The following is a 27583-nucleotide window of genomic DNA, read 5'->3' on the forward strand; positions in this document are numbered from 1 at the left end:
TTTCAAATAAAATAATAAAAAGTGTGGGTATGATTTGACAATTCGTTTATGGCAGTTCTGATTTTTTTATCAACATGTACATGATTAGTGTTTCTAATAAAAATTGAGACACACATTCGTAACACAGTAAATACAATTTAAAAGCGCCACGGGAATAAAATATGGAGTACATTTAATTGCACTGGCGCTTAAGCGTCAGAATATTCGCGACATCACTCAACGAATCTAAATCTCAAAGAGCCATATCGCTGTGCTTTCTCAATCCAATTTACGAGAGCGTCTAAGTAAAGTGAGTACGTTAACCGCGCTAAAAGTATACCAGCTGGAGCTGAATGCAAACAATTTATAAGTTGAATGAGTTCCAAAGCGCAGTCAGAATATCCAATGACTGGCCGGTTGGCTTGGTTGGTAGTGGCCCTGCCTTCCAAGCCAGAGGTTGTGGGTTCGATCCCCACCCGGGGCAAATATTGGTGTGATGAACAGAGATGTTTGCTCTGTGTCTGGGAGTTAATTATCTTTATTAGTATTTATTTTAAGATTATATATATGTATGCTTTAAAGTATTTATTTAAAATTATATATATGTATATTTATCAGCCATCTGGTTTCCATAACACAAGCGAAAGCTTAGCATGGGATCAGATCGTGCCGTGTGTGAAAATTGTCCCGAAATATTTATTTATTTTTATTTATAATGAGATATGCGACCGGTACAAAGCGAACATAGCGTGTCGTAGAACATATTCTGAAGTGAGGAACACGCACAGATGTCCGACCCGAACGAAACCAAAGCCATACATTAATTACGTGTCATCGTACAAGAAACAACTTCCATGTGATTTTCCAAGGGTTTTCCAAAACTATCTCTTGTGTGAGTGAAGACGTTTTGTAGTCACTTACCATGACAATAATACACTGTTAGTGAGTTTGACTATGACAAACTTATTTTTGTCTTTTCCATACTGTACGCATGTATAAATATGTATTATTATTTATTTTTTATTTAGCTCGCGGCACACGCACCATTTTCCCTGTATTACACCATGGATTTATAAAGGTGTAAAGATTTTCTTAGAATGGTGCAAATGAGAAGGATATCTTTGTTTATTAAGGAATATTTTCCGAGAAAATTCTTAAATGTAATGCTATTCTTTTTCTCACATTATCGTCACCTTCGCATAGTTTGATAAGAGAATAGCACTAGTACGGGTCCAAGAGATAAATCGATGGAGTTAAATGTGATCTTCAAGTTTGTTTCCTGTCATCTACTTCGTGGCGAGTTTAGCTCACTTGATACCATAGATGTAAATGATCTGGTTTTATTTAACTCAAGGTTTACGTTATATGGTATAATTTAAATAAAAGTAAGCACAGATCTTCTATAAATTCCAGTCAATTTAAATGAGCTGTTAGTACTTACGTAATTTCATTATTAATGTTAAAAATTCAACTCCTATTAAATAAAACAAATTCCAAGATCCGTTCATATTCAATATACAAATTATACAAAAAGCCACAGGGAAAACTTTCGGCCCTGAAAATATCATAAGTATTTGGTTCTTTGAATTCAAAGGATTCAAGAAACCAGACCTAATGTTATAATATGTTGCCCTACCTATACAAGAACGGCCAGTGCCGGTGTAAGGGCCACTGACACCCCGGGCGAAAATATAGTGGTGCCCACTTGAGGTGTTATGAAGGTTTGCACCAGGAGAGGCAAGAGACTCCAACTTCAGACCTTGGCGCCTCCCAGAATTTGTCGCCCTGGGCCATCGCCCCCTCTCGCCCCGCCCTAACTCCGGCACTGCAAGAACCACTTGATGCACTCTGCAAGGTGAGTGAGAAGCGCACGCTGCGCACGTCGCTCGACCCTACAACACACTCCCCACAGCTACACATGAACCTCACCTTGCAGGTCAGTCAGCACCACGCGCCCATCGTACCCCGCGGTGAGCAGATAGTACGCGCCGGGCGAGAAGCGCACGCTGCGCACGTCGCTCGAGTGCGGCGCGAACCGCTGCAGCGCGCGCGACCCGCGCACGTCGTGCAGCGCGCACGAGCCGTCGTCGTGCCCGCAGACGAGCAGCCGCCCGCTCGGGTCCACCGCTAGGGACGCTACCGCTGAGCCCTGCGTAAATACGTAACATTTCAATACGATTTACAATAGGATAAAAGAGGGATGCTACCGCGGAGCCCTGTGTAGAAATGTTACATTTCAATAGGATTCATCGTCACTATCAATAAAGCATCGCCTCCTTAGTGTAGTGGTTGACGCGTGAGCGTAGCACCGAGGGATCCTGGGTTCCATTTCCGGTGGAGACGAAGAAAAAAAAAGACGGGTTGCACTCCGGGAGTGCCGGCAGAAGTGAAAACTTGATTATTAACGTTGAGCATGTTTGATATCCATCCGTCTTACGCTTTTTCGATCACGTGTTCATGTCGAACACGTGTTCACAGAAGGTGATCAACCTTCTGTGTCTTCTGTGCCTTCTGTATCTACTTGTCCCTAAAGAAAATTGATCAGTGAAACAGGTGTATAATGCATTTGCCCCTTACCCCACTAGGGGACATGGGACTTCACTTATAAGCAAAGCATAGTCATAGTATAAGGACACTGCACTGGCCGGCAGGATTTAAGAGGGTTTAGGCTATAATCAAGTACGCTAGCTAACTGCGTGCGGATACACACTTTGCCTGCGTACTGAACGTTCAACTTTTCAATTTTTGAGCTTATAAGATAACTATAAAAGTATTATTGTCAATCTACCGAGCTACTACTCTCCTACCTAAATAGAAAATATTCTGATATAGGTCATCATTAACACTGGAATAATAATATTGTACTACTGTGCTGGAATTACGTACAAATAATTATAAAATTTCCCGACAAAGAGCGTTCAATGACAAAATATACCAAAACCGCTTGATACATCCGTATTTGATTTGATAAATATAAATTGTTTTCCGAGAGACAAAACATAGCATCAGGGTTCAATTATTTCAAATCGAATAGGAGACGCCCCCTTCCAGCGAACTGGTGAAAATTGGCTTCATGTTATTACTTCGACATCCGGAATTATAATTTGCTTATTTCCTTTCGGGTAGACCCCTTCTCATATGAACGACAAACGAATATAAACATAAGTGAGGGCAAATCACATTCTGTCGCTCTAGAATTTGTAAAATAACTATGCCCACATAGTTAAACAAATAAACAATCTTAGTTTTATTTTAATACACTTAGATTAGAATATAAAATATTCTGCTTAAATTGTTATTTTTAAAGAATTGAATATGTTAAAAAAATCAGGTATTTTTAAATAATTTTTCTCTATACCTCTCACACGAATTCCTTCTCCTATACGAATTCATTTTAGGATACAAAAAATTCACGAAAACAATTTTCACAAATGGGCTTACCGAATTCCATCCTAAGACAATCTAAGTATCCAGTACCTATTCTATTTATCCCTTTTTATGTCTTTATAAAATTTTGTACATTTTGCCAAGCAACCTATCATTGATTGCTCATGCTCAATTCAACACATCATCGTACATCCCATTAAATTTTTCGCCCCGATAAAGCTAACAATTTCTACATCCTAAAAGAGCAAATGATATCATATTTAACATTTTTTTCGTACATTCCCATAAATTATTCGTTATTTTAAGAGTAAAAATACAATATATTTAAAGCTACACTACAACTATCTCTTCTCCAACTTCTTTACAAAACTTCCAACTCTTCCAGTCTCATTTTTTTTCTAAACCATTTTTCATTTTAATTAACAGGACCAAACAAAACATATCCAAAAGCCTCGAAAACCGGCCATATACAATCAAAAAACTCACCTTTCCAGGAAGTCCAGCTGGCGGCGAGATCACATTCACACAGCCGCCGGTACGCAAGTCCCAAAAGCGGACCGTCTTATCCTGACTGCCCGATACGAACATCGCACCACCCCAGTTGTATAGCGATAGCACGTGGCCAGAGTGTCCACTGAGTGCCTGGACAAACGAATATAGGTCTTAAAACAACGGTACACGGCTTAAATTCAGTTGCAACAAGTTTGCCCCATAGCAAGATTAATAATAGTATATCTTTCATGGGAGTTGTAGATAAATACTTTAGGAGAGTCGGTCCATCTTATTCTGACTACTCGATACGATGATGACTTGTCTGATGGTAAAGGACCACCACCGTTCATTGCCATTTGCAGAAGTAGTAAGGCTTTCTAATGATGTAAGATTGATTGGAGTCTGATAAAGGCGGAATAATTTAGAATTCAAATGAAAATCGTTACAGAAACAGCTCAACGTTATGAATAAAATTTTACAGGATGCATGGTAACGAATTAAGTGCAAAATTGAGTATACAATTTTCCAGTAAACAACAAGAGAATAAGCGACTCCATGCCCTGAATAAACAATAAACAACCCTGAATAATCGTAGAATTGTCCTATATAAATTTTCCAATAAAGACTTGTGCTTTCAGGTACCGCATAAGCGCATTAACAAAATTCTTACGGCATGATAAATTCTGCACTCAAGCGACCTGGGAATTTTGTGCAACATGTAGCTTAAAAGCGTTGAAATGGCTTGCAGTATAGTATACTATAGTGACTATAGTATATGTACCTGAAATGTTTTTCCTGTAGCGCAGTCGGTTACGTATATTTTGCAATCGCCCGCACCGCCGCTCACCAGGAGGCTGGTCTTGTTCGAGGTGTCCTCTATGAAACATACGTCTCGTACTGTGCCGTCGTGCATTGTAAGCTCAACCTAGGAATAATTAATTATAAGTTGGCGTGGTAGTGATCAAATATTGTGTAAACTTTCGATGTTATATCTTGAAGAATATAGTTTCTTTGAATTCTTGAATTCAGTTTTGGGTAGGTAATCAGAGTGGATTAGGAAAACAATAAAAACAGAGACTTCACTAAACATGGTAAAAACTACAAAAACGTTAAACATTACGGCGTATCCTAGCCCGCCAGTTAATAGGAATCGAGGGAAAAGTCTTTCTTTCTTTAGAAGAATAGACATTGAGTTTTATTAGGACGATAAAAGGACAAGAAAGTGAAAATATACTTTTACGTCTGCAATAAAATATTATTTAAATCAAAAATTTTCAGACAAAATGTATTATACGAACAGTAAAGTCAAATATTCAAAGCTTATGAAACTCATCAAAAACCGTTTTAATAAAGTTCGCTTGCGACAGAAAATAAACTCTAATGTTTAATACCGTCAGTCAAGTTAGGCATGAAATAACAGACTACGCTTAGTGCTCATGACATGATATTACCAAAGTTGGTTATTACTTCGTTTTAAATGTACAGAAAAGAGACGCAACAGCTCGAATGTTATACGAAATGCTTATTAAAATGTTAATAATAAGTCAAATAGCTGCCATGCTTCATCGACACATACGTATGCATGACTTTAATATAATATACAATAGAACATAAATAATAAGATAAATTGAAACGGTGTCTATGTGTGAAGCAAACATTGCTAAGACATTACCGTCAGGAACAATGAATGCTGTATTAACTTCAACAATAGTTTAAGTACCAAAAATAAAATAGAATACCAATCAATCAAATAGCAATTTCTTACTTAACAATCACTTCAAAACTATAAAACACCATTCTACATACTGAAAATGAATTCTATATCAAAGACAATAAGTTCGTAATTTGGGAAGCGCTTGCAAAGTCACATTGACACTACTTTCAATATTAAATTTTTTTTGCAATAAAATAACCGTAAAGATTACAACTTAATAGATACTAGCTTTAACACAGAACTTCGCTCGAATAGAAATCAGGTCGCACGCAAAAGACGCGCTCGAGACTTGTCTCTACGCATGTGTAGTAAATACAACATCCGTAACTAAAGTATAATGTAGAAATAAAATAGACACATACATCAATGTAAGAATATAATTACATTAAAAAGTTATTTATTTAAACAAGTGTTATTGGTATTAAGTATAAGAATAAAACCAAGACATTGGTTTTCCATGTTTATTTCTGTCGATGGAATGAATAAAATAAAATTTGTAGTATATGTTAGGCATGTAAATTTTAAAGAAGGTTGTCACGTTAAAATATTTTTTGTCTCTTCAATATTAATATCATGTAACGGTAGATAATATATATCAATAAATCAAAAAAAATCTAGACTACTATTATAGGTACAAAAATATACTTTAATCTATATACCTTGATTTCTAACGCAGGATTAGTAAAAACCAGACAATAAACCGTTGTAATACGTCAAATGGAAGGAATTCTTCGAAATTAATTAATGAAAATAGACGAGACATATAGTAAGAAAAAAGTACATTACATTGAAGAGTCCTATCGCATCTAGTATTTGGGTTACTCCAATTACATAAATTGGTCTATAATAAAATTACACTAGAGTGAAGTGAATTGCGCGGAATGTTCGAGGCTTGTGTTGAAATGTTGAACGCGAATAATTTCAATGCTACATTTCTGCAATACATAAATAATAATTGCGTTAAATATTCTATATCATATAGGACATGCAATTAATTTAATAATGCTTTAATTATTGTAACGACTATTCTGTCTAATATGCGAAGTTAAAAAAAGTTTCTGGTTATCGTCTAAGTTGCATACCGACATTTGAGATATTAAAAGAACAACAGCTAATATTGTTATATTTTATTTACTGTACAAAACTCTATACCTAAAGACTTAATCTAAATCAAAAATTGAAAGATCTTCTTAATATACATATATTTTTATCTCATGTACTAATACTGCATCAATTAATAAATAAAAAAAATAACGAACGTACATTTAGAATGAACCATACGTAGCTCTACTAAAACCGGAACACCTTCGAGTGTTTATTATCTAAATAATTCACAAGTATTTATAATGTATCGATAAACGTTAAGATAAAAGGGGTTATCTGGGTGAGAATATGATTAATAACATTACTGACATACATAGATAGTGTTTAATTAATTTAAAGTATTATATCATTGAGCTGATAAATAAATAATATTCTAGTAATTGCTTAAGGATGTATGAATATGCGACGAATAATAGGTTAATTGACGTAATATTGTTGAACAATGTGCGAGCTTTTTCTAGAACATTATTTTGACTAATAGCAAAATATACGTAATAATATTTCATACTAATACGTGACCTAACAATACGTGATTCATATCATAGTGATTAACTGCCAAATAACGTTACTTTTACAAGATAGTCTTATTGTGTGTTTTTGATTTATAGAGATATTATTATATGCGATATACCTATTTAAAAGTATTAAAACTTAATTCCTAGTTTTATTTTTCAAATGCTTCACAAATTCACAATTCACGACGTATTTAATTAACAAATATTTAAGAATAAAGATCGAATACACAATGATGTAAATTCTATACTTAGAATAAGTAAAACTGAATAAGTTTTGTATTGATAGTATACATAAAAAATACGGTTTTAAACGATGAAAAATATGAAACACAGTTTCACACTATCAACATTGCTACTTATCAACCTTTCAACCGGCTAAGCAATAAAGACTTTCCAAAGCAAATTAGCGGATTTAATAACGTCAACATAATAGTAATATAATGTCAATAATAAACTTAGCAATCAATGTGCCGCATAAAACGTAACTCGAGAGATTAGATTTTAATAAGCCAACGTTATTACTCATAATAAATTACATGACAAGTGAAAGTACACATAATTTGCTTCGACGTCGATCAAAGGGGCAGAGTAGCTTCCGAGAAGAATTCACTCGTACGTCTTTAGAGATCAATCGAAAAAATTGGCTAAAGACATCATTAATAGAATGTATTTAGCAATGGAATAAAGTATATGAGTCGCGGAATGAATAAGGGTAGCTTATGCTTCAATAAATGCGGTCCTTCCTCTTTATTTTGATACATTTATTGTGAATAGATTTTATCTGTCGCAAGCAGATTATTATTCTTTATTATGTGAATCATATGTCGTATTAGACTTTCCACATTCCAAGCTATAAATTCATCGAATAGGTTTATTTAAAAATGGTAAAAAAAATAATTATAAAATGTATAGAAAAAGTGCTAATCTCTTCCGTTCCTTTCCTCTTCTCTTCTGTACATTTCTCGAACTTGAACAAATGCACTTGAGAAGTATCTGAGATACATTTAACATCTGGTTTTAATGATCGATTAGTTTTATCACAAACGCACTAACCACTCCATTACAGAAACGCTCAAGATCGAATTAGTTAGTTTATAACTTTCTTTATCTTTTATGTGTATTTTATAATATGTGACAGACATAATAAAAAAGTCGGTAATGGGCGAGTCGCACTCTCGACATCAAGGGTTCAGTACAATTAATAGGCTAAAGAGCAATTGCAAAAAAAGAACATCCATCCAATTTATGACCACGGGAGTCCCGTTTTTACCCATTGGGTACGGAACCCTAAAACAAAGTTAAAGTACTATAGTATTTAAATTCTCTTACCTCTTGCCCTTCCAAGTTGCATGTATTACTGTTGAACCTCATCAGTTTGACAGTTTTATCATTTGATCCAGTGGCCAAGAGATCGCCCGCGGGACTCCAGGATAGGCAGTAGATGCTGCCCTTGTGGTGTTTCGTCCTTTTGAGGAGCACTGTAGGCGCGGTTGGTGCACTGTTGTCCCTAGGAAGAAGATTTATTTATTTATTAATACTTTATTGCTCTGAACAAATTACAGATTGAGAGTTTAATCTAGGATACATTGTAACAAACGACGGTCTTATCGCTAAATAGCGATTTCTTCCAGAAGATAATTTTTGTTAGAAAAATGTGAAGCCCAAGTTAGTTACTACATGTATACAATTAACTAGTAGGTACTATCAAACATTTTTGCCAACTTTAGTAATGTAAGATTAACTTTTTACACTTGTATGTGAATATGTTTATGGATAGACTGTAAAGAGATACTTCGTAGTTCCTAACCAGACTATATCATTACTGATGAAGTTTTGAAACAATGCCTAAATATTCTGAAAATAATCATTCGCCATAACTTATAAGTTATAACTGAAAGGTACATAAAAGTAACAAATTCAAGTGAATTCAAAAGTGCACTGATATCCATATCCCTATAGTAAAATACGAAATTTCTCATATAATACGAAATATGCTTCCATCGGCGACGCTGGGTCAAATCATCCATTACTCTGCCATCCGATCTTACGTAAACAGCTCTCTTTGTTGAAGACAGTACGAGCACTTAGCGCAACGTACATCGTCAATGGAAAACGTATATCGCCTTTTGTACTAATTTATAGTCCGAGTATCATTTACTTTTAATATAAATTAATAATAAGATTATTGGCTATGGTCAGGTAATATACATTACCCGTTTAATGAGATCGATATATTCATCCAAACCTTATTGTATAGAGTAGTAATTGAATACTTACGTAAATATTATAATATTTATCAAATAACGATTTTTTTATTAACGTGACAGAATGTCATGAAGATCTAAAATATGATATCGAATACATGATGTTTCTCACACGTACTATTATGTAATCATACAAGAGAAATGGGTATTAACGTATTTACATAAATATTTTCGATATTAGAAAACGACGACAATTAACATCATCATCAATAATAATTTATAGAAAAACTTATGCAACGATATGACGAAGATACAGTAGGAAATAGACATATGTTTAAAATGAGTTATGTGAGCTAAAAATATGTGACGATAAATCGAAAACGGTCAACTATGAGCGAAGCTGAATACTAAATCATCAAATGGATATAATATTCTATCTTCAGACCTTCTATTTTTAACATAAACTAGCTTAGACTATAAATAGTCAGCAGAATTATTTATAGTGAAAATGCATTACGAGTTAACTTTCACACTCATGTATGCCGAAATTAATACCATGACCGTAGTAGATACCAAGCCGAGTAGATTTTCACTAGAGCTAAACTTGATAACGAACATATTTATATTTTTTAATTTTGTTTTGTTTGGACATGAAAAAAGAATTTCATTCTTATCCAATTGTTTGATTTTCTAGTTTTGAGACAACGGGATATAATTGTGTTGTACCTAGTGTGCTTTTGTTTTTGTCTGTGGTCCACAGTCTTTCGGTACAAAGAATTAGAAATTGATACAGTTTAATAATACACATCTTCTTCTTATATATAAAAATGAATCGCAAAATGTGTTGGTAAGCGCATAACTCGAGAACGGCTGAACCGATTTCGATAATTCTTTTTTTATTATATTCCTTGAAGTGCGAGGATGGTTCTTATGTAGAGAAAACGTAAACATGTACCACGGGCGAAGCCGGGGCGGACCGCTAGTACCTAATACAAACATCACATTACTTAAAAATTCAACTACCATGTTAACACGATTAAAACTTAAAAACAATCATTTAATTTATAATGTTTTTATATTACAGTTTACAATCTAGTAGTGAAGTTATTCCCATATGTTAACAATACGTATTAATTCCATATTACAAATCCATAGTAATTATTATTACTATTTGCATTTTAAACAAAGAATTGTATGTAAAAATTATAGGCAATTATATGAGATCCAGAATAATTAAAATGCATCGTTCGTTATTATTACCTATGAGCCGTTATTTCTGTTACAATTCCGCGATTATTTTTGCATTGAATATGGTAGAGAAGCCTTATAAATAAAGCGATAATAACAAATGCATTACAATGTTTTATGGTAATTCCTTACATAGATAGGTATGACTAACTAACTGTGAATATAAGTTTTTTTAATGAATGCAAATAGAACTTATATCAAGTAAAACCGAAGATTATATTTCACTAACTATATATCTGTTGATGCCCTAATTTTCGTCTTAACTCACAAAGTTGAAATTTATTCGAATTTCACATTTTCCTGATAAAAAGTGTAAATTTTTCAGATTGATGATTTTAAAACTGATCCTAAACTGCCCTTATTCTATTAAAATCTATTATATTGTGACATTTCCCCGAAAACAAAAGCTCTTACAAGCCCTCCATGTAGGTACACCATAACGATAAAAACCTACATTCAAGCGAGAAATATTATTGAAATATAACCAATGGGGTATATTTCAGTAATAATTTTGTAGATGTTTCATAATACATCATATTTGCATAAATATCACAGCCGGCATCCGCTTTCTATTCAAACACACTCACCAAACTGCGAGCTTGCTTAAGTATTGTCAATATTTAATGAGCCCTCTTTAGAATGGGCAGCGTTGGCCCAACAAGTGACCGTCGATGTTTGCCACCATTACTGCTATTATGAATAAACACGTACAATGAAGGCCGATCACAGACATTTAGGCCCTCGACGATCGTGATTGCCTCTACTCGCCCAACCCTGCCCTTTGTGAAGAGGGCCCAATAAATATATTTTACAATACTTATATGCCATATATCTCCTAATCTTTACTGTATTTAGGAAATGATAGATAGATTATCGAGTGTTTAATGTAATGGGATTCAACCGAAATATATAAAAATCTGGAGAATTTTCTGTATTTGAGTTAAAGCTTTTCATGGTCCATTAATTATTTTTAGCTGTAAATTAAATTATGCTTAAATTGAACCGCATATTAATTTAAATACAGGGAAAATCTGCCATAAATATATTAATTATAAAATTGTCTATTATGTAATTGGTATACATAACTGAGTCTCAATTCTTTTCTGCAAGTGAACATACAAACAGCGTTCAAATTTATTATAATTGTTAATTTTACTTCGCTTTATTCGACTATTTCATTGTTCATAAGACAAACACTACTCTTTATGACGAATTGAAAACAATAAACGATCACAATAAAGTAATGTAACATTCCGTTATTGCACTTATTGCGAGACGAAGAAATAAATCAAGTGTAACAATGAAGAATAAACACTGAATAATAAATGGACGTTAACAAAATATAATATATCATCGTGGATAAGTACAAATATCGCCGTACAATAATTATTCATCTGCTAGTAAGCGAAGCGATGATAAAACATAAAAATGCAAACTACGAGTAATATTTAGCGAAAATCCTCATTGTATTTCAATAAAATTTATACGCTCGTGTCGACGTACAAACGAATACTGAATAACAAACGCTTCATACATAAACAAATTGGTGAGGGGGGTCAATGACTGCTCATAAGACTGTATCGTAATCGATTCACAATTAATAATGTGCAAGTCGGAGCTAAATATATTGCATGTGTGTGGGCAGAGCTTTTATAGCGCCATAAGATGTGTTTTACTTAATTCGTCTTCAGGAGAAGCAAGTACAGAGCGGACACGTACCTAACACGTGTTTATTTTATGTACATAATGATAAATACATAAAACTGTATCAATTACTTCGATTGTTTGTTATGTTACTTATGTTATGAACACGAGATCTCGTGATATTGTCACCCAATCATGCAAAACGTAGGTATACATCCATACTTATGACCATTTAATACGTATGAGTATATGATTGTAGGAAAATTATAAGAATGAATTTTATTAGGATAAATTCGAGTAAAATAATAGAAAAAAAAGTGAATTTCCGTGTCCTCTAGTGGGGTGAGGGGAAGATGCATTATGCATACATTTGTTTCACTGATCGATTTTTCTTTAGGGACAAGAAAGTGATCAGCCTTCTGTGTCCTGCCAGACCGAGACATATTTTTCTTCGTCTCCACCGGTAATCGAACCCAGGACCCCTCGGTTCTACGCTCACGCGTCAACCACTGTACCAAGGAGGCAGTCGAAAATAATAGGACCCGTATCATAAAGATGAGAAAGATCTCAAACACGTACTTTACTAGTACCGGACACACTACAGTAAAAAAAGTCAAAACAAAAACCGCTCCAAATATTGACAAGTAAACAGTACTGGTTACGTAACTCTGCTCTCTTTCCATCACAGACACGAGTTTAACGAGGCTTTTATAACAGAACCTAGTCATTTACACGTACCCGTCAGTCACTGCAGTATACCGCACTGTTAATATCTACTTACTTGTACTACAAACACACTTTTATTTTTAAACAACGTCACTAATGCATATGCATGTCTTTAACGTAAACTTAACAAGATTGTGACTTGTAAAACGTAAATGTAACAGCGTGGTCATGTTTGCAATGTGCGTGATAACTTGTTGTATTTCGTCCATGAAATCGGTATAAATTGTTTGTCGGAAGAAGCAGATCTCATTAAAAATAATATAGTTTTTAGGGTTCCGTAGCCAAAATGGCAAAAACGGAACCCTTATAGTTTCGTCATGTCCGTCTGTCCGTCTGTCCGTCTGTCCGTCTGTCACAGCCGATTTACTCGGAAACTATAAGTACTACAGTGATGAAATTTGATGGGAATATGTGTTGTATGAACCGCTACAAAAATATGACACTAAATAGTAAAAAAAAGAATTGGGGGTGGGGCCCCCCATACATGTAACTGAGGGATGAAATTTTTTTTTTCGATGTACATACCCGTGTGGGGTATCAATGGAAAGGTCTTTTAAAATGATATAAAGTTTTCTAAAAAACATTTTTCTTAAAGTGAACGGTTTTTGAGATATCAGCTCTCAAAGTCGTAAAAAGTATGTCCCCCCCCCTCTATTTTTATAACTACGGGGTATAAAATTCTAAAAAAAATAGAGGTGATGCATGCTAATTAACTCTTTCAACGATTTTTGGTTTGATCAAAGTATCTCTTATAGTTTTTGAGATAGGTTGATTTAACTGTAATTTATTATATTTGCTGCTACGGAACCCTTTGTGCGCGAGCCCGACTCGCACTTGGCCGGTTTTATTTTATATATTATATAAACATAATGTAATCTTCTTTCATGTGCAAAAGAAACGTAATGTTAATATACTTCCAATTTCAGATAATGCTGCGTTTGTATAAACTAGCTTATTGAATAAGCATAGATTTAAACCAAGTACTGAAGCTATAGTCAATCAAACCTACTTATTTCTCCCTTTGCATTCTGACATAAAGATTTTAAACGCAATCATATTACATCCGTTTAATGTTCTCTCATAATAAGAAATTAGTAGGTACTGCGATTTTTGTAAGGTGAACAACAGAGCGAAACCAGGGCCGTCACGTCTCATGAGGTCACATGTAACTTGACACCGCACCAATGTTATTCAGTTACATATAACATATTACCAACGATTTATTCCCCTTGTCAATTACAATGACTACAATAGTTGCTAACAACATCAAAACTCATCTAAATCTAACACAAATTAATCCATACACCGTTAACTATGAGACATTATAAACCGCGTCATCTCATGCTAAATTATGCAAAACATTTACGCAAGAAACCGACATACTTGAATACGTTCATTAAAGCATTGAAACCTAGACACTGCAGAGATTATAAAATCCTTGTAGACGAACCCTCAACAAAACAGTAACGTAAGCAAACAACGAGCATTCATCGTTCGTAGACGCAAAATAATTTGGAAAATCCAAAAGTGCACGCCTCATAATTTTTTTTAAATAAATATTTATTAATTATTTTTGTTTATTTAATAACAATTAAACCACATCGAATCAGACCCTGAAAAATGAAAGGGCATACTCAAGCGTAAGAGAAAAAAAAAGACTCGATTAGTAAAGTATTTCGGTCGCTATCGTGTTAACAAGAAAAAGGATCCGCACATACAGACACACGGACGTCCAAGACAGAACTTTTTTAAACTGTTTTTTAACTAGTTTAAATAACAAAAATGACATCAAAAATATCATGAACGTTAAAAATAGTGTTTTTTCTTAATATGTGTATGTATTATCTTACAAGTGCAATGTATGATACATAAAGACATTTTAAGTTTGAAAAATCAGATGTTTTGCGCGAAGTGACAGTAGTACCCACCTCAACGCTTCGCTTATGAGGCGTGCAAAAATGTATTAAGGCTAAACTAATTAAACAGTATTAAAATCTGTTCCTCCCATAAACGGGTGCCAGACTAATTCATATTAGTTAGTGACAATCACCGGTGATGGCTTTCGTTGCCAAATCACGATAGCTCTGAGGTACATATACTTAATTCAGTTAGCTCAACTAGCTGTTGATTTAATGAATTACCCAACTTGCGCCGAGTTGGAAGAAGCGTGCAAACACTCTCGAATTTCACTTTGCATGGCGAGTTTTCAAGTTATTCTAGGTATCACATCGGGATAATTTAAATCCTAATACGGACTAATATTGAAGGTGAGTAATGTGATTTTCTTCTTGTTTGTTATATCATTGAGCGATAGGGTATCTGATTTTTGTGTTATTATAAAAACGTATTTTTCAAATTTAAAGTCATTATATCTTGACAAAGCTAAAACTATTATATCCTTTCAGCTATAAACTTTATATAAACACAGCCTGCAACTTTTCTACACAATTTCGCAATGATCAGTCTAAAATAGTATGCACATGACAAAAATACGTGGCAACATTGTAAAATATAATTACTTAATGCACTACCATGACCCCATAATTCTAAAGTTTATTGCGCCTTTCGAGACACACCTCTCAAGATCGCACTATACGACCAATCCATAAAGAAAAAAATATACTAATCCCCTAATGTACTGCCAAATATATACCACATATAAAAAGAGAACTACATAGCACGCAATAAATCTAAAGAGTAGATACAATTGCGTTCGCTAAGAAAAAGAAATGGCTTTTCATCTACCTTGCACGTCGAGATGCGTGTTTGTAATTTGTAGCCATTGTAATAGAGTACAGTGTAAATGTACACGTAATTGTGTTTATATTTAGCTTCATTGAAATCTGATTGCTTTGTTTGATATTCCTGTCTAGTATATTTAATATTTGCATAAGCAAGTTTTTGCTCGTCACTTAATTAAAACTGTACATTGAAATCTTTCTCTTGCAATCACGTTTATCAATGTTTAATTTTTTGTGTGCTACAACTACAAGCCTTACAAGTATGAGGTTCTGTTATACGAATGAAATACAAAATGATTGATACATTAATAAAGGATATTAAAGTAACTGAGCTATAGTTGTATTAAAGAAGTAAGAAATAATTAATAATACATTCAGAAAAAATATTTCTCTATTTCAAATTATGATTTCATAGAAAATGTAGGTATATTGTCAATTGACACATAGGCTGCACCCAGCGGCACTACAGGTTTAAACTAACAAAACCAAATTATATACGTTCATACATTATGCATGAATCATAATTTCAGCTGCACCTAATATACCGTAAGAACATGGCCTATTAGGCGCAGAACAACAAACAAGTGTATGATTGTATTGGAAAATTATGCAAATATTTACAATGGGAGGAATTATAATGCGAATTAAATTTCATATCCTAGAGCAGAGTACGTATAACAGTTATTGTACACTCTATTGGAAAACGAACCTAGCATTTCTTAACATTGATTCTCAACAAATCGCGAAGCAGGCTCATTGAAACACTTGTTATATTATTTTTGCAACACTACTTTTGGAAGTACAGATGTACAAACATTTTCGGTCTTACTCCAAAACAAGACAAACCTCTATCGAACACGTCATGTCTCAAAAAGGATAATTACAAAATCATGTTCAAGTCGTCTTCAAACGCCAAATGAAGCGATATGATTGGTTCTTCACAAACACATCCCTCGCTACGCATCTTGGCACATCTGTGGTGGTAAAGCACCCTAACACTACTCGACTCTAGAGATTAGATAGAGTATTAAATCAAGTTCTGTAGTACGACCAAACTTTTCCCCTTTTTTTTGTAAGTGGGAAAATCTTGCATAGATACCTACGGGTTCCGGGGAAGAGCCCGTGGGTTATGTCGGATTTCTACCGACCAAAACCCCACTGTGTTGCGTCAACCCGCATCAACGACAGGGCCACGGGTATACGTAGAATTCGTCCGTGAACCCATATCTATACTAAACTTACTTGACATCATCAATCTTGGGGTACGTGCATATCCTGAGCGTCTTCGTGTTCGAGCCGACTGCGTACAGCTTGCCGTTCGGATGAAACTCCGCACAGCGGACCGCCTGCAGGTCTTCTAGTACTGTCACCGGTTTGAAGGTCGGCCTGGAGCCGTTGATCTCCGCCACTGCTGCGCTTGGTGTGGACATCGGTATCGATTGATGACTGCCATTCCGGTTTTGCGCCTGAACAATACATAATAATTGTAAAAAGGAACTGAATAAAGTTATGAGGATAATAAAGAGATGAATCTATTCATTATTGTAGAGCTAATTTAATTACACCTCCAATCTATTGGATAAGCCCGCCCGCTGCAAATTCAATAGTCAGAAAGAGCGTGTAACGTCGAAGACAAAGAATCGATATTTTTCAAAAATCAAATATTCTGTTTGGATCTGTAAACCTGAGAAAAATGCTTATACATGTCTTACGAAAAAAGTCTGATTACCTACATAAGTTAATTTATATATGATTTTGAAAACGTCTATTTCATTAATTATTTGGAGTGAAAGTGTGAAAAACATCATCAGTCTATTCATACTTCTGAAGTTCAACAGCCTTTGTACCATGAGAAATATCTGATAAGGACTTCTGTCAATTGTTAGTACATACACAGTATGTATTCTTAGCACGTACAAATATATGTTCCTTCCGGTAACCTTTAGAGAATAAAAACCGTTACAACATCAGTAGTGATATTTTTAGTATCAGCTCGTAAAGAGAATATGAAATATGGTTCACAGTAAAAAAATATTGTCTATGTGTAAATATAGTCTTAAATTTGATCTACCTCTTGTTATATAACTTGTTAACAACGCAAAAGTATTTATTAAAATAAAACAAACAAAACAGTTTTACACACAGAACAGTAAAGTAGATAGAAGTGTGATGTGGGCGTGGCCCACGTGTCACTTGTAAGGTAAGATCACCTAACTTGCTCTCAGTTGTGCGCAGAAAAATATTCGAGTCGGTTGTCAGCTGTCAAACCTTTTTTCCATATTTATTCATTAATTAGGACGTGTTGTTCGGTATTAGAGTGCAAAAATGATACCAGACGAAATAATGTCAGCAATGGAGGCATTTCATACCATCGGTAAGTCTTATTTTTATTTATTTTAATTATATTTTATGTTATAACTTCGCTTGTCGTAATTTGTCAAAATTGTATACAAATATCTAGTCAAAATGAACCTTAATCCGTAAGAAATTAGTACCATTATAGATTGAACAGCAAACAAGACTTTCTGGAATATTATTGCAATAAACAAACGAATGTCGCTTTAGTGATGCTTGTGGCGCATATCGACAGTATCGATACTTTAGAAAAGACAAACATTATAAATATTAAATTTTATTTTATTTTTCCTTAGCTTTCATTTGTCCAATTTATTTATAGATTTCCGAAAGAGGCTAATTTAAAAGAGAAATGGATAAATGCAACGTGACGAGTTAACTGGATGCCGAACAGCACTAAGCAGTCTAACAAAGGCCACTGATACAGCAAACCTACGGCAGTTCCAAGATTTGAAATAATGCATATTTTCTGTTTGTATTTTGTAAATATAGATTAATACTATTCTATTCCGTTTTTTATTTAATAATAATAATATAAAAAGACGTACTTAGTAGTAATAAACATACTCCAAAATGTGACACATTATACTATACTCGTATAAAATAAATAAAAAAAAATTACACAAAAAATATTTATTTGTGAATTATCGATAACAAGGCTGACATCCCTCAGGGCATAGCATCAGATAAATATCAAGTTAATGTCATTAATGTTGAGTGACACAAATTTCAACCTTATCTCTATGTGTTGCGTTTCAAATTTATATCTATCGAAAACTAACGCCCTCTATTGTGGAGTAGCTGAATGTTTTCGAATTTGGAATTTCTGTGCAGTGAGAAACAAAACAGCTAATATACCTAGGGATGTTATACTAAAATAAACCGTAACATGGTGCGTTAGGGTACATACTGAAATGCTGAATTTATAACCTAAGTCAGTTTTTACTCAAATTAAGCTGTCCAATCAAAGGCATAGTTTACTTGTAGTGTACTGTATAACTATCGGTTTAAATGTGTGGGTTTGGCGACACTGGTTTTCATACTAATTATGACATTATAGCACTTCTATATGTTTTTACTGTTCTGTGGTTTTACAATACAGTAAGTAATTTATTACTTGAATAGTAAGTCTAGCAAACCTAATTATTATTTATAATGTTCAGAATTCCATCTATATCAACAAAACCTCAAACGATTTATTCGCGAGTCAAACAAATTCCTTTACTTTTAGCCAACTCATACCATTCCGAATTCCGATGAGAAAACACAAACTAGGGTTTTGCTTAAACTGTATACAATAGCGCTAACGAGTTTGTAAAACCAACAACACGATAGCTGATTTTAATCCACAATATCTGTGGATCAACCCAACCATCCATACAACTTGTTTATTCTGTGCTATCGAACAATTTGTTTTTGTCAAAACATGCCTTACTAATATGCTATACCTACTCATATTAAAAGCGTGCTATATTCTATAATAATATTGTTAAGAGGATAAGTTTGTGAATTGGTGAGTTTATGACGTTGTAGCGGTAATAGACCGGGAGATACTGACACAAAATTTCGAGTCATTTGTAACAGGATGGCGGTTCTACAGGGTTCTTAGTACGCAATGACAAAAAGAAAAATGATGGTGTGAACGCTGGTACCGGCGGCTTAGTCGCGTGGGCGTTAGTCGAACTCGTCGGAAAATAGCGAAAGTCAAACGATTTGTAACAGTATGGCACTTATTTTTCCTGTAAGTTTGAGGATCAACGAATATAAATACAAAATTTCAAAGATCTAGGTGTTGGAAATCTTCACTTATATAAATTAATAATAAATTTATTTTTCAAGTATGACAGCACTTTTTCCCCCTACTAGAAGTATGGCAAATATAATAATGGTCACATTTTATCAAATACTCTCCAAAAAGCCAAATGCAATACTGGTACAAAAAGATAGGCGAAATAAAAAAATTTTGCAGATTTTCGGCGGTATGGCGACCATTTAGAATCGTCCGAAAATTATGGCATGGCGATTTTCGTAAATGGCTGCACGGCGATGGTTACCTGTGCAAAAGTTAGCTTGGTACAAATGGTTGAATAATTGTTTTTTTTAAATCAACACATTCGCGTCGGTATGGCGGGCTGTAAGTCATACCGGAAAAGTATGGCATGACACTACCGCCTACTTCTTTTTTATGGGCTATCGGTAAATTCTAAAATTTTTGTGTTACAAATCGTTTGACTTTCGCTATTTTTCCGACGAGTTCGACTAACGCCCACGCGACTAACCCACCGGTACCAGCGTTCACACCATCATTTTTCTTTTTGTCATTGCGTACTAAGACCCCTGTAGAACCGCCATCCTGTTACAAATGACTCGAAATTTTGTGTCAGTATCTCCCGGTCTATAATATCTGAATCTACTAAACCTATTTAAATAATAGTTACCAATAGAATGCGACGTTATTTTTGAGTGACATAAGCATTTGTTTATACTGGAAAACGAACGGCTAGTACCTATCTCATAAAAAAATAAAAATTTCCAACAATTAAGTCGTCACGACATAAACACTAAACAGTGTCGCTAAACTATAAGCGAGTAAACTAAGAAAATGTAAACAGCCTAGACAAATCCTTTGACAAAGCCCTACACCCCTTTTATAATGATGTTATGTAGCGGCATGGTTTGATTAAGCTTAGTACGCTTTTCGAGAAATCGCATTGTAATGACAGCAAAGTGCTGACCCAGATGTGATGGAGATTGAGAGCTCACACAAATACGTCTAAAGCAACTCATTACATGTATACGCTATGTTCCGAACTAAGTTGCATAACTCAATTGTCCAACAATGCAAGAATAAACAATATACACACTTCAGCTAATGTAATAGAATATAACAGTCGAATACGGGCTAATGCATATAAAATATAACGATGTATTATTGTATTAGAAATGATTATTTTTAAAACATTTATTATGTTGTGTGTGAGTAAGTTTACATAATATTATTATGTCTATTATATTTATAAAATATAAACATAGTTTCAACTTTCTTAAATTGTTTAATTTTATAGATACAAAAAGGCATTGGAATAGGATAAATGTTCGTTACCTACATTTCAATATATAGTATCAAATTATAACATCATACTAATATCAACAATTTCTCGACTACCTATAGATCTATATTTTAACAAGATTTTAACAAAAAAGTTCAATTAGATCACCCGCTAAGAGCGTCATGTCGAAATAAATTCAACAGTAGAAATAGAAATAACTTTATTGACACAAATAAATAGGTACAGCTTATATATGAATCCATAGGCTCCTGAATTAGTTAAATACTGTGTCTCAGGAGCCAGTGGCTTCTCCCATTAAATTGTTAACAGTATACCTACGTTATACAAAAGAAAATTTTAAAAATTACAAGTAAAGGTGGAAAGCGCTTTAATGTTTGTGTGTGTATGTGTATGTGTGTGTCAGTGTGAGTGTGAGTATGTGTGTGTGTGTGAGTGTTTGTGTGTGTGTGTGTGTTTGCGTGTAAGATGTGCTTTTATGTGTGAAGTATATCAATATAATAATTATTTATTATTTTATTTCCTTTCTTTAAGCACGCTTAAATTATAGATCCTAGCAAGGTTTCAATTTCGTCGTAGTCAAACTTCTCTAGCCACGTAAGTATACATTTTTTTATTTTATGATTATTTAATTTTTTAATTTTAATTTCCTTGTTAATTTTATTGTATAGTCGAGGTGCAACTACTTTGTAGTGTTTCTGTGCGAATTTTGATTTTGTTATAGGAAACGGACACCGATCGACACGTTTGTTACTTTCCGGTAAGTGTGGAACATCATTTTTATGGTAGCGACGTAAGATTTCAAAAATGAACAGCTTTCTTATACTAAGTACATTGGCTTTTTTATATACATCGGTTGTTGGGTGACTACGTGGAAGTTTTAGACAAACTTTGAGTAATGCTCTCTGAGCACGCTCTACTAATATAAGGAGGGATTTGGATGCATTACCCCAAGCACATATACAATATCTTATAATACATTCGCACAAAGCTTTATAAGTAGATATCACTAGATTTTGTTCTGCCACAGATTTTAAATTATTAAAGATATAAATTAGCTGACGTATTCTTGAAGTAAGTTTTGAAATATGTGAAGTCCAATTCAATTTATCATCAATCTCAACACCTAGGTATTTAATTGAATTAACCCGCGAGAGTGTGGAACAATTGCAGGGGGCCACATAATTACTACGGTTACATGGAAAGGTATGTATTTTAATAATCATGTCTTGACTTGCGGCACCTTTAGATGTCATACTGTAGCACATGTATTTAGTTTTACTAGTATTTATTGACAGCAGACTATTTTCGAGCCAACAGGTCACTACAGAAAGACATTTTTCAGCAAGCTCTGCCACAGTTCTCCAAGACTTTTCATGAACTAGTAAAACAGTGTCATCAGCAAACATAAGAAGATCCAGTCCAGGTAAGGTGATATCACATAGTTCGTTGATATAAACAAGAAAAAGGATAGGTCCCAAAGTACTACCTTGCGGGACGCCATATGTGCATTCTAGACAGTCACTTTCATGGCCCTCTACCTTTACAGACTGCCTTCTACCCAATAAGTAGTCAGAGAACCAATCAAGCGTGATTCCCCTTATGCCTACATTCTCCAGCTTTTTCAGAAGGATGGGAATGGATACTGTGTCGAATGCCTTTTGCAGATCGAGAAAAACTCCTAAACACTTGTACCCATTGTCTAGGTAGTGAACAATTTTTGAACTCAGTGACAGGACTGCATCTTCAGTTGAAGTTCGTTCTCTAAAGCCAAACTGGTTGACGCTGAGAATATTTTTGCTCTCCAGAAACCTCATTAATCTTTTTTTCACAAGTTTCTCTAGGACTTTAGATAGTGTTGAAATTAAAGAAATGGGTCTATAATTTGTTGGATTGGTTTTATCTCCACTTTTATAAATTGGGCTAACAATGGCTCTTTTAAAGGCTGATGGAAACACTCCAGTTTCCAGACTTAAATTGCACAAAAAACAAAAGGGTTCGGCTAGAAAATTTACAAATTTTATAAGTATATTAGCGGGAATATTATCCCAGCCAGGAGCGCTATGGGGTTTTAGGCTGAGAATAACATTTCTCACTTCAACTGGGTCAGTGGGGAGAAGCGACATGGAATTGAGTGGTGAATTTGATTTTTTACAGTGGGCAGAGAGTTCATATTGTGTCGTGTTTAATTTTTGCAGAGTAAGATTTGCCAGCGAGCTACCAACGGAGGTAAAATATGCGTTAACATTGTTCAATGACCCGATCGGGTTGTTATCTGTTCGTAGAAGTTCTCTAGAAGGATCTTTTCGTTTTGACAAATTGCAGACATCTTTAATTATTTGCCATGTTTTTTTAATATTTCCTTTACTTATGAGAAGTTGATCCTTATAATATTCCCTTTTAAGTGATTTTATGATACTATTGCAGACATTTCTATATTTAATATACCTATCTCTAAGATTTATATTATCTGGTGCCTTTTTAACCTTCATGTGTAATTTGTTTCTCTTCCTTATCGACCTAACTACGCCTACAGTAATCCAAGGTTTCAAAGGTTTTAGCTTCCTGTTTACTATTTTTGTTTGGGTATGTTGAATTATAAAGGACGAGAGTTTTTGTATCATCAAATCAGCAGCAACATTTGCATCACTAATTTCATATAACTCCTGCCATGTTTCCTTCGATAATGATTTTTCCATACCAATAAAATCCATTGTTGTTTTATGGTACGTTTTGTTTTCTGCAAAGCATCTTTTAATATTTACTCCAGAAATACATAGCAGAATAGGTGAATGGTCTGTCAATATTTGTTCAAAGACAAGTGTTTTCCAGACATTTTGGCATTTAATCATGAAGTGATCGAGACATGATGTCAATCTTGTTGGTACATTAATTCCTTGAATTAGGCCATGCATGGCTAACAGATTCAGATACGTTTGAGTTGCTGTAGCCAAAGTACTAGACAATGTATCAATATTAATATCGCCTGTAAATATAATATTTTTAGAAGTGATAGTTTTTAAAGTAGTATCAAGAGATTCCAGAAATTTTGATGTATTTCTAAATGACGGAGGTCGATATGTACATATTATAGTATAGTCGGGCACAATATTAACAACTAAACAGTTTCCCTCCGAAAATATGGGTTCGTAAGCCGACGCCTTGATTCCTTGACGGACGTATACAACCACCCCGTCATTTTGATTTAAACTATTTTTCGTCCAAAAAACTTGATAATTATCCAAATTAGGAGGTGGATTTACAATACTAGTCCAACATTCAGTTAAAACAAAAATGTCTATAGTTAGTTCTAGGGTAGAAATAAATGCCAGAAATAAGTCAAAATTACAATTAATGCTTCTGATGTTAACAGTTAAAACATAAAAAGAAGCTTTATCGCTGTTATCAGATTTCAGAAGAGATTGACAGTCATTTGTATCGCTAACCAAAAAACACTCTATTTTATTTGAATTATCTACTTCTGTTGTGATATAGTCATTATCCATTATTTAGGTGTATATTAATATAGTGCAAGATTTTTATTATAATGTATAAAAACAAAAGGAATATTATTAATCGTCGTAAGCGTAAGCAGTTTTTGTAACCCGACAAATATAACATGATCGGACAGGTGGTATAACAAATATTATTATTAATAAATATTAATATCTGAATTTTTTTATTTCGTCGCAAAGGAACTATCATCGTGTGTGTGTTGTGTGTAAATGTAATGTAATGATAGGTAATGTTTAAATATTTAATGCGCTTTCTGATTACAAATTTAAATTTAAATAAAGGTTTAACGTTTTGATAATTAAATAACATGCAACAACATCTAAAAATATAAGAAAAACTTAAAACTAGTCACTTAGACTTAAGGTTCTCTATATCATCCTCATTATTAATCTTTATGAGAGGTGTACCTTCAGCTCTCCTTAAGTAAATCTTTCCTCGAGACGTCCAACAGTATCTATATCCATAATTTTTTGCATATTCTCTAGCCATGTAAAATACTTTCTTAGTTTTAAAAGTCAAACTTTCCGACACAAAAATAGGCTTAACGGGTCCTTCCATTTTTAAATTCGAAGTACTGTATTTACTTGCTGCATATTTCTTGTTGTATGTTTTGACAGAACTTATTATCCTATCCCTGAGTGGAACGCTCGAGAACTCTGCAACAATAGGTTGGTTAACATCCTTTTTATTATTTGTATTTATGCGATATATATCACGAATATCAGTCTCTTGTACGGGCACATTCAGTGAACTGCCCATTTTATATATAATGCCAATCAGATCTGCTTTCGATTCTACGGCTTTTTTGGGCACGTTACGTATTTCGATACTTGAACTACGGATATGACGTTCCAGTTGTTCCAGACGACCTTCCAAAGCCTGTATATATTTTCGATCTGAGGCTTTCTCCTGTTCTAGAACTCCAATTTTAGAAATCAGCTCATCATACTTTACCGATAGAAATTCAATTGAAGCGGATATTTCTTTATTTTGCTCCGTATGGCTGTTGATTCCAGATTTAATTTCTTTCATGAGAGCCGTAAATTTTTGCTCCTGCTCGTTTTTTAGAATAGAAAACATTTCAATTATTTCTGACCGAGAGATCTCATCCTCCGTATCTCTTTTGCGTTTTCGCATAGTAATATTTGGATCACTGGCCGTCTGATCTCTTGATATCATTGGTGCCGACAGCTTACAAGTAGTCGTACTTAAATTGGAGTCAGACTTACAGTGTGTGAGAGTCTGCGCAGAAAGAGAAATTGTCGAAGTTTTTGGAGGGCTATGTCTCAAAGGCATCCTTTGCTTTTTATGTGCTTTTTAAATATCCAACAGTCAGTCAGTCACACGGAGTGAAATTTTATCATAAAAAAAAAAATTAAAACGGAAACAAATAATTCAATCCGTAGTATCCAGCAAGTAGAATTGTATAGGAGTTCGTTCACTAATCAACCTGAACGTATGACGTCTTTTTTGCGTTGGTATGCGTTATATATAACTAGTCGTCAACGGCCACTGAGTACCAGGCGAGCATAAATCACAAGCGATGTATCTTGCGTCTTGTTTAAATGTGTGCGTACTCACCCATACCACACAGCCGTGTTCGAATGATTCAACTTTACAATGCACTCTTCACTATTTATGCGATCCTAATATTTAACTTTTATTAAAAATAATTTATATTTAAAATACTGCTTAACAAACAAATGCGGTTCAAACTTAATACGTCTGCTTAGTGCAGCGGTCTACGTCACGAAACTATTCGATACAATTTTAAGTACGACCTAACATAATACTGTGAACTAGAAGATATTATATGTGTTAATTAACTAAAATCATTACTATTTCATACAAATAGACAAGTAGCATAAAGTGATTCATTACTATTCAGAACATTATATCTCTATGCTTTATAACATAAACGTAACACAGTGATTACCTATTAATTATATAATTTGATTGAATGGGCTTTGATTAACAGTGATAATAAATTAACTAAGCTCAGACCTTGAGCTAGATTTCCATAAATTAGAGCGATATCAGAATATAAGTAGATATTATTCCTATAAGTAAATAGATTTTATATCTGTCTGTAACTTTATGAATGATTGATTTCACCCTATATTACGATTAAGTCGTATTTCTACATTATTTTATTTAAGTTTCTTAAGTCAGAATGATTTCTACATGATTAAAATGTTTATTTGTGTTTCTAAAGCCGGGTATCCACTTAGGTTCGCCGTGGTTTGCGAACGCGCCCGCTCCGCAAACCAAACATAATGGATACGTCGTGATCGCGGAGCGCGACTGGAGCACGATCGGAGCACGGCGGAGCGCTCCGGAAGCGGTTTTTTGCGCGAACTCAAAGGGGAGCGCAGTTTGTTCGTGGACGCGAGCGTGTGTTTGTTAAGTTCGCGAACATGGAGTGGTCCGATGAAATGATGAATATATGCATTATTTCATTATTTCTTCTTCCCTTATTCATATTACCTTGCCAAAATTGAAGAGGTTGTTTGTATTCGATCACAATATAATGTATCAAAATATAAGCTGCACTTCCTACTAATTCTGGAGGCGGCATGTTTGCACCGACCGTCTGTCGTGTGTCTACTGGAGACCGGAGCGCGGAATTTAGCGCTCCGACAGGAGCACTAATGTTGCAGCCTAAGTGTGTACACTGTACACGTTCACGTTCGCGGAGCACACATTGTTCGCGATCCACGGCGAACCTAAGTGGATACCCGGCTTAAAATCAACGGTACGTGCGCTTACAACATAATTCATGCAAAGGATTTTGTGCAAATACGTAAATAGTAGTTTATATAATTTGTTTACAAAATACAATCATTGCATAGCGAATATTAAACAATTCAAATCCCTTCCGCGGGATACT

The 27583-nt window shown here is 34.3% G+C and overlaps 1 protein-coding gene across 1 annotated transcript in view; it reads right to left on the minus strand.

Annotated features, from left to right (window-relative positions):
• LOC149910999 (WD repeat-containing protein 47) overlaps nucleotides 1-27583 on the minus strand; it is a 64398-nt gene that overhangs the window by 5708 nt on the left and 31107 nt on the right. Inside the window, exons 5-9 of the mRNA XM_090101750.1 lie at nucleotides 16997-17220; nucleotides 8521-8698; nucleotides 4640-4783; nucleotides 3853-4008; nucleotides 1909-2128 (exon numbers count right to left, since the gene is read on the minus strand). Coding sequence (XP_089957876.1) covers nucleotides 1909-2128; nucleotides 3853-4008; nucleotides 4640-4783; nucleotides 8521-8698; nucleotides 16997-17220 — 922 coding nt within the window. The remainder of the gene's footprint in view (nucleotides 1-1908; nucleotides 2129-3852; nucleotides 4009-4639; nucleotides 4784-8520; nucleotides 8699-16996; nucleotides 17221-27583) is intronic.

This window comes from Colias eurytheme, chromosome 1 (assembly GCF_061535395.1).
Source record: "Colias eurytheme isolate Ceu_HAF_F1 chromosome 1, ilColEury1 Martin Lab GWU primary, whole genome shotgun sequence".
In the NCBI taxonomy this organism is placed as follows: Eukaryota; Metazoa; Arthropoda; class Insecta; order Lepidoptera; family Pieridae; genus Colias; species Colias eurytheme.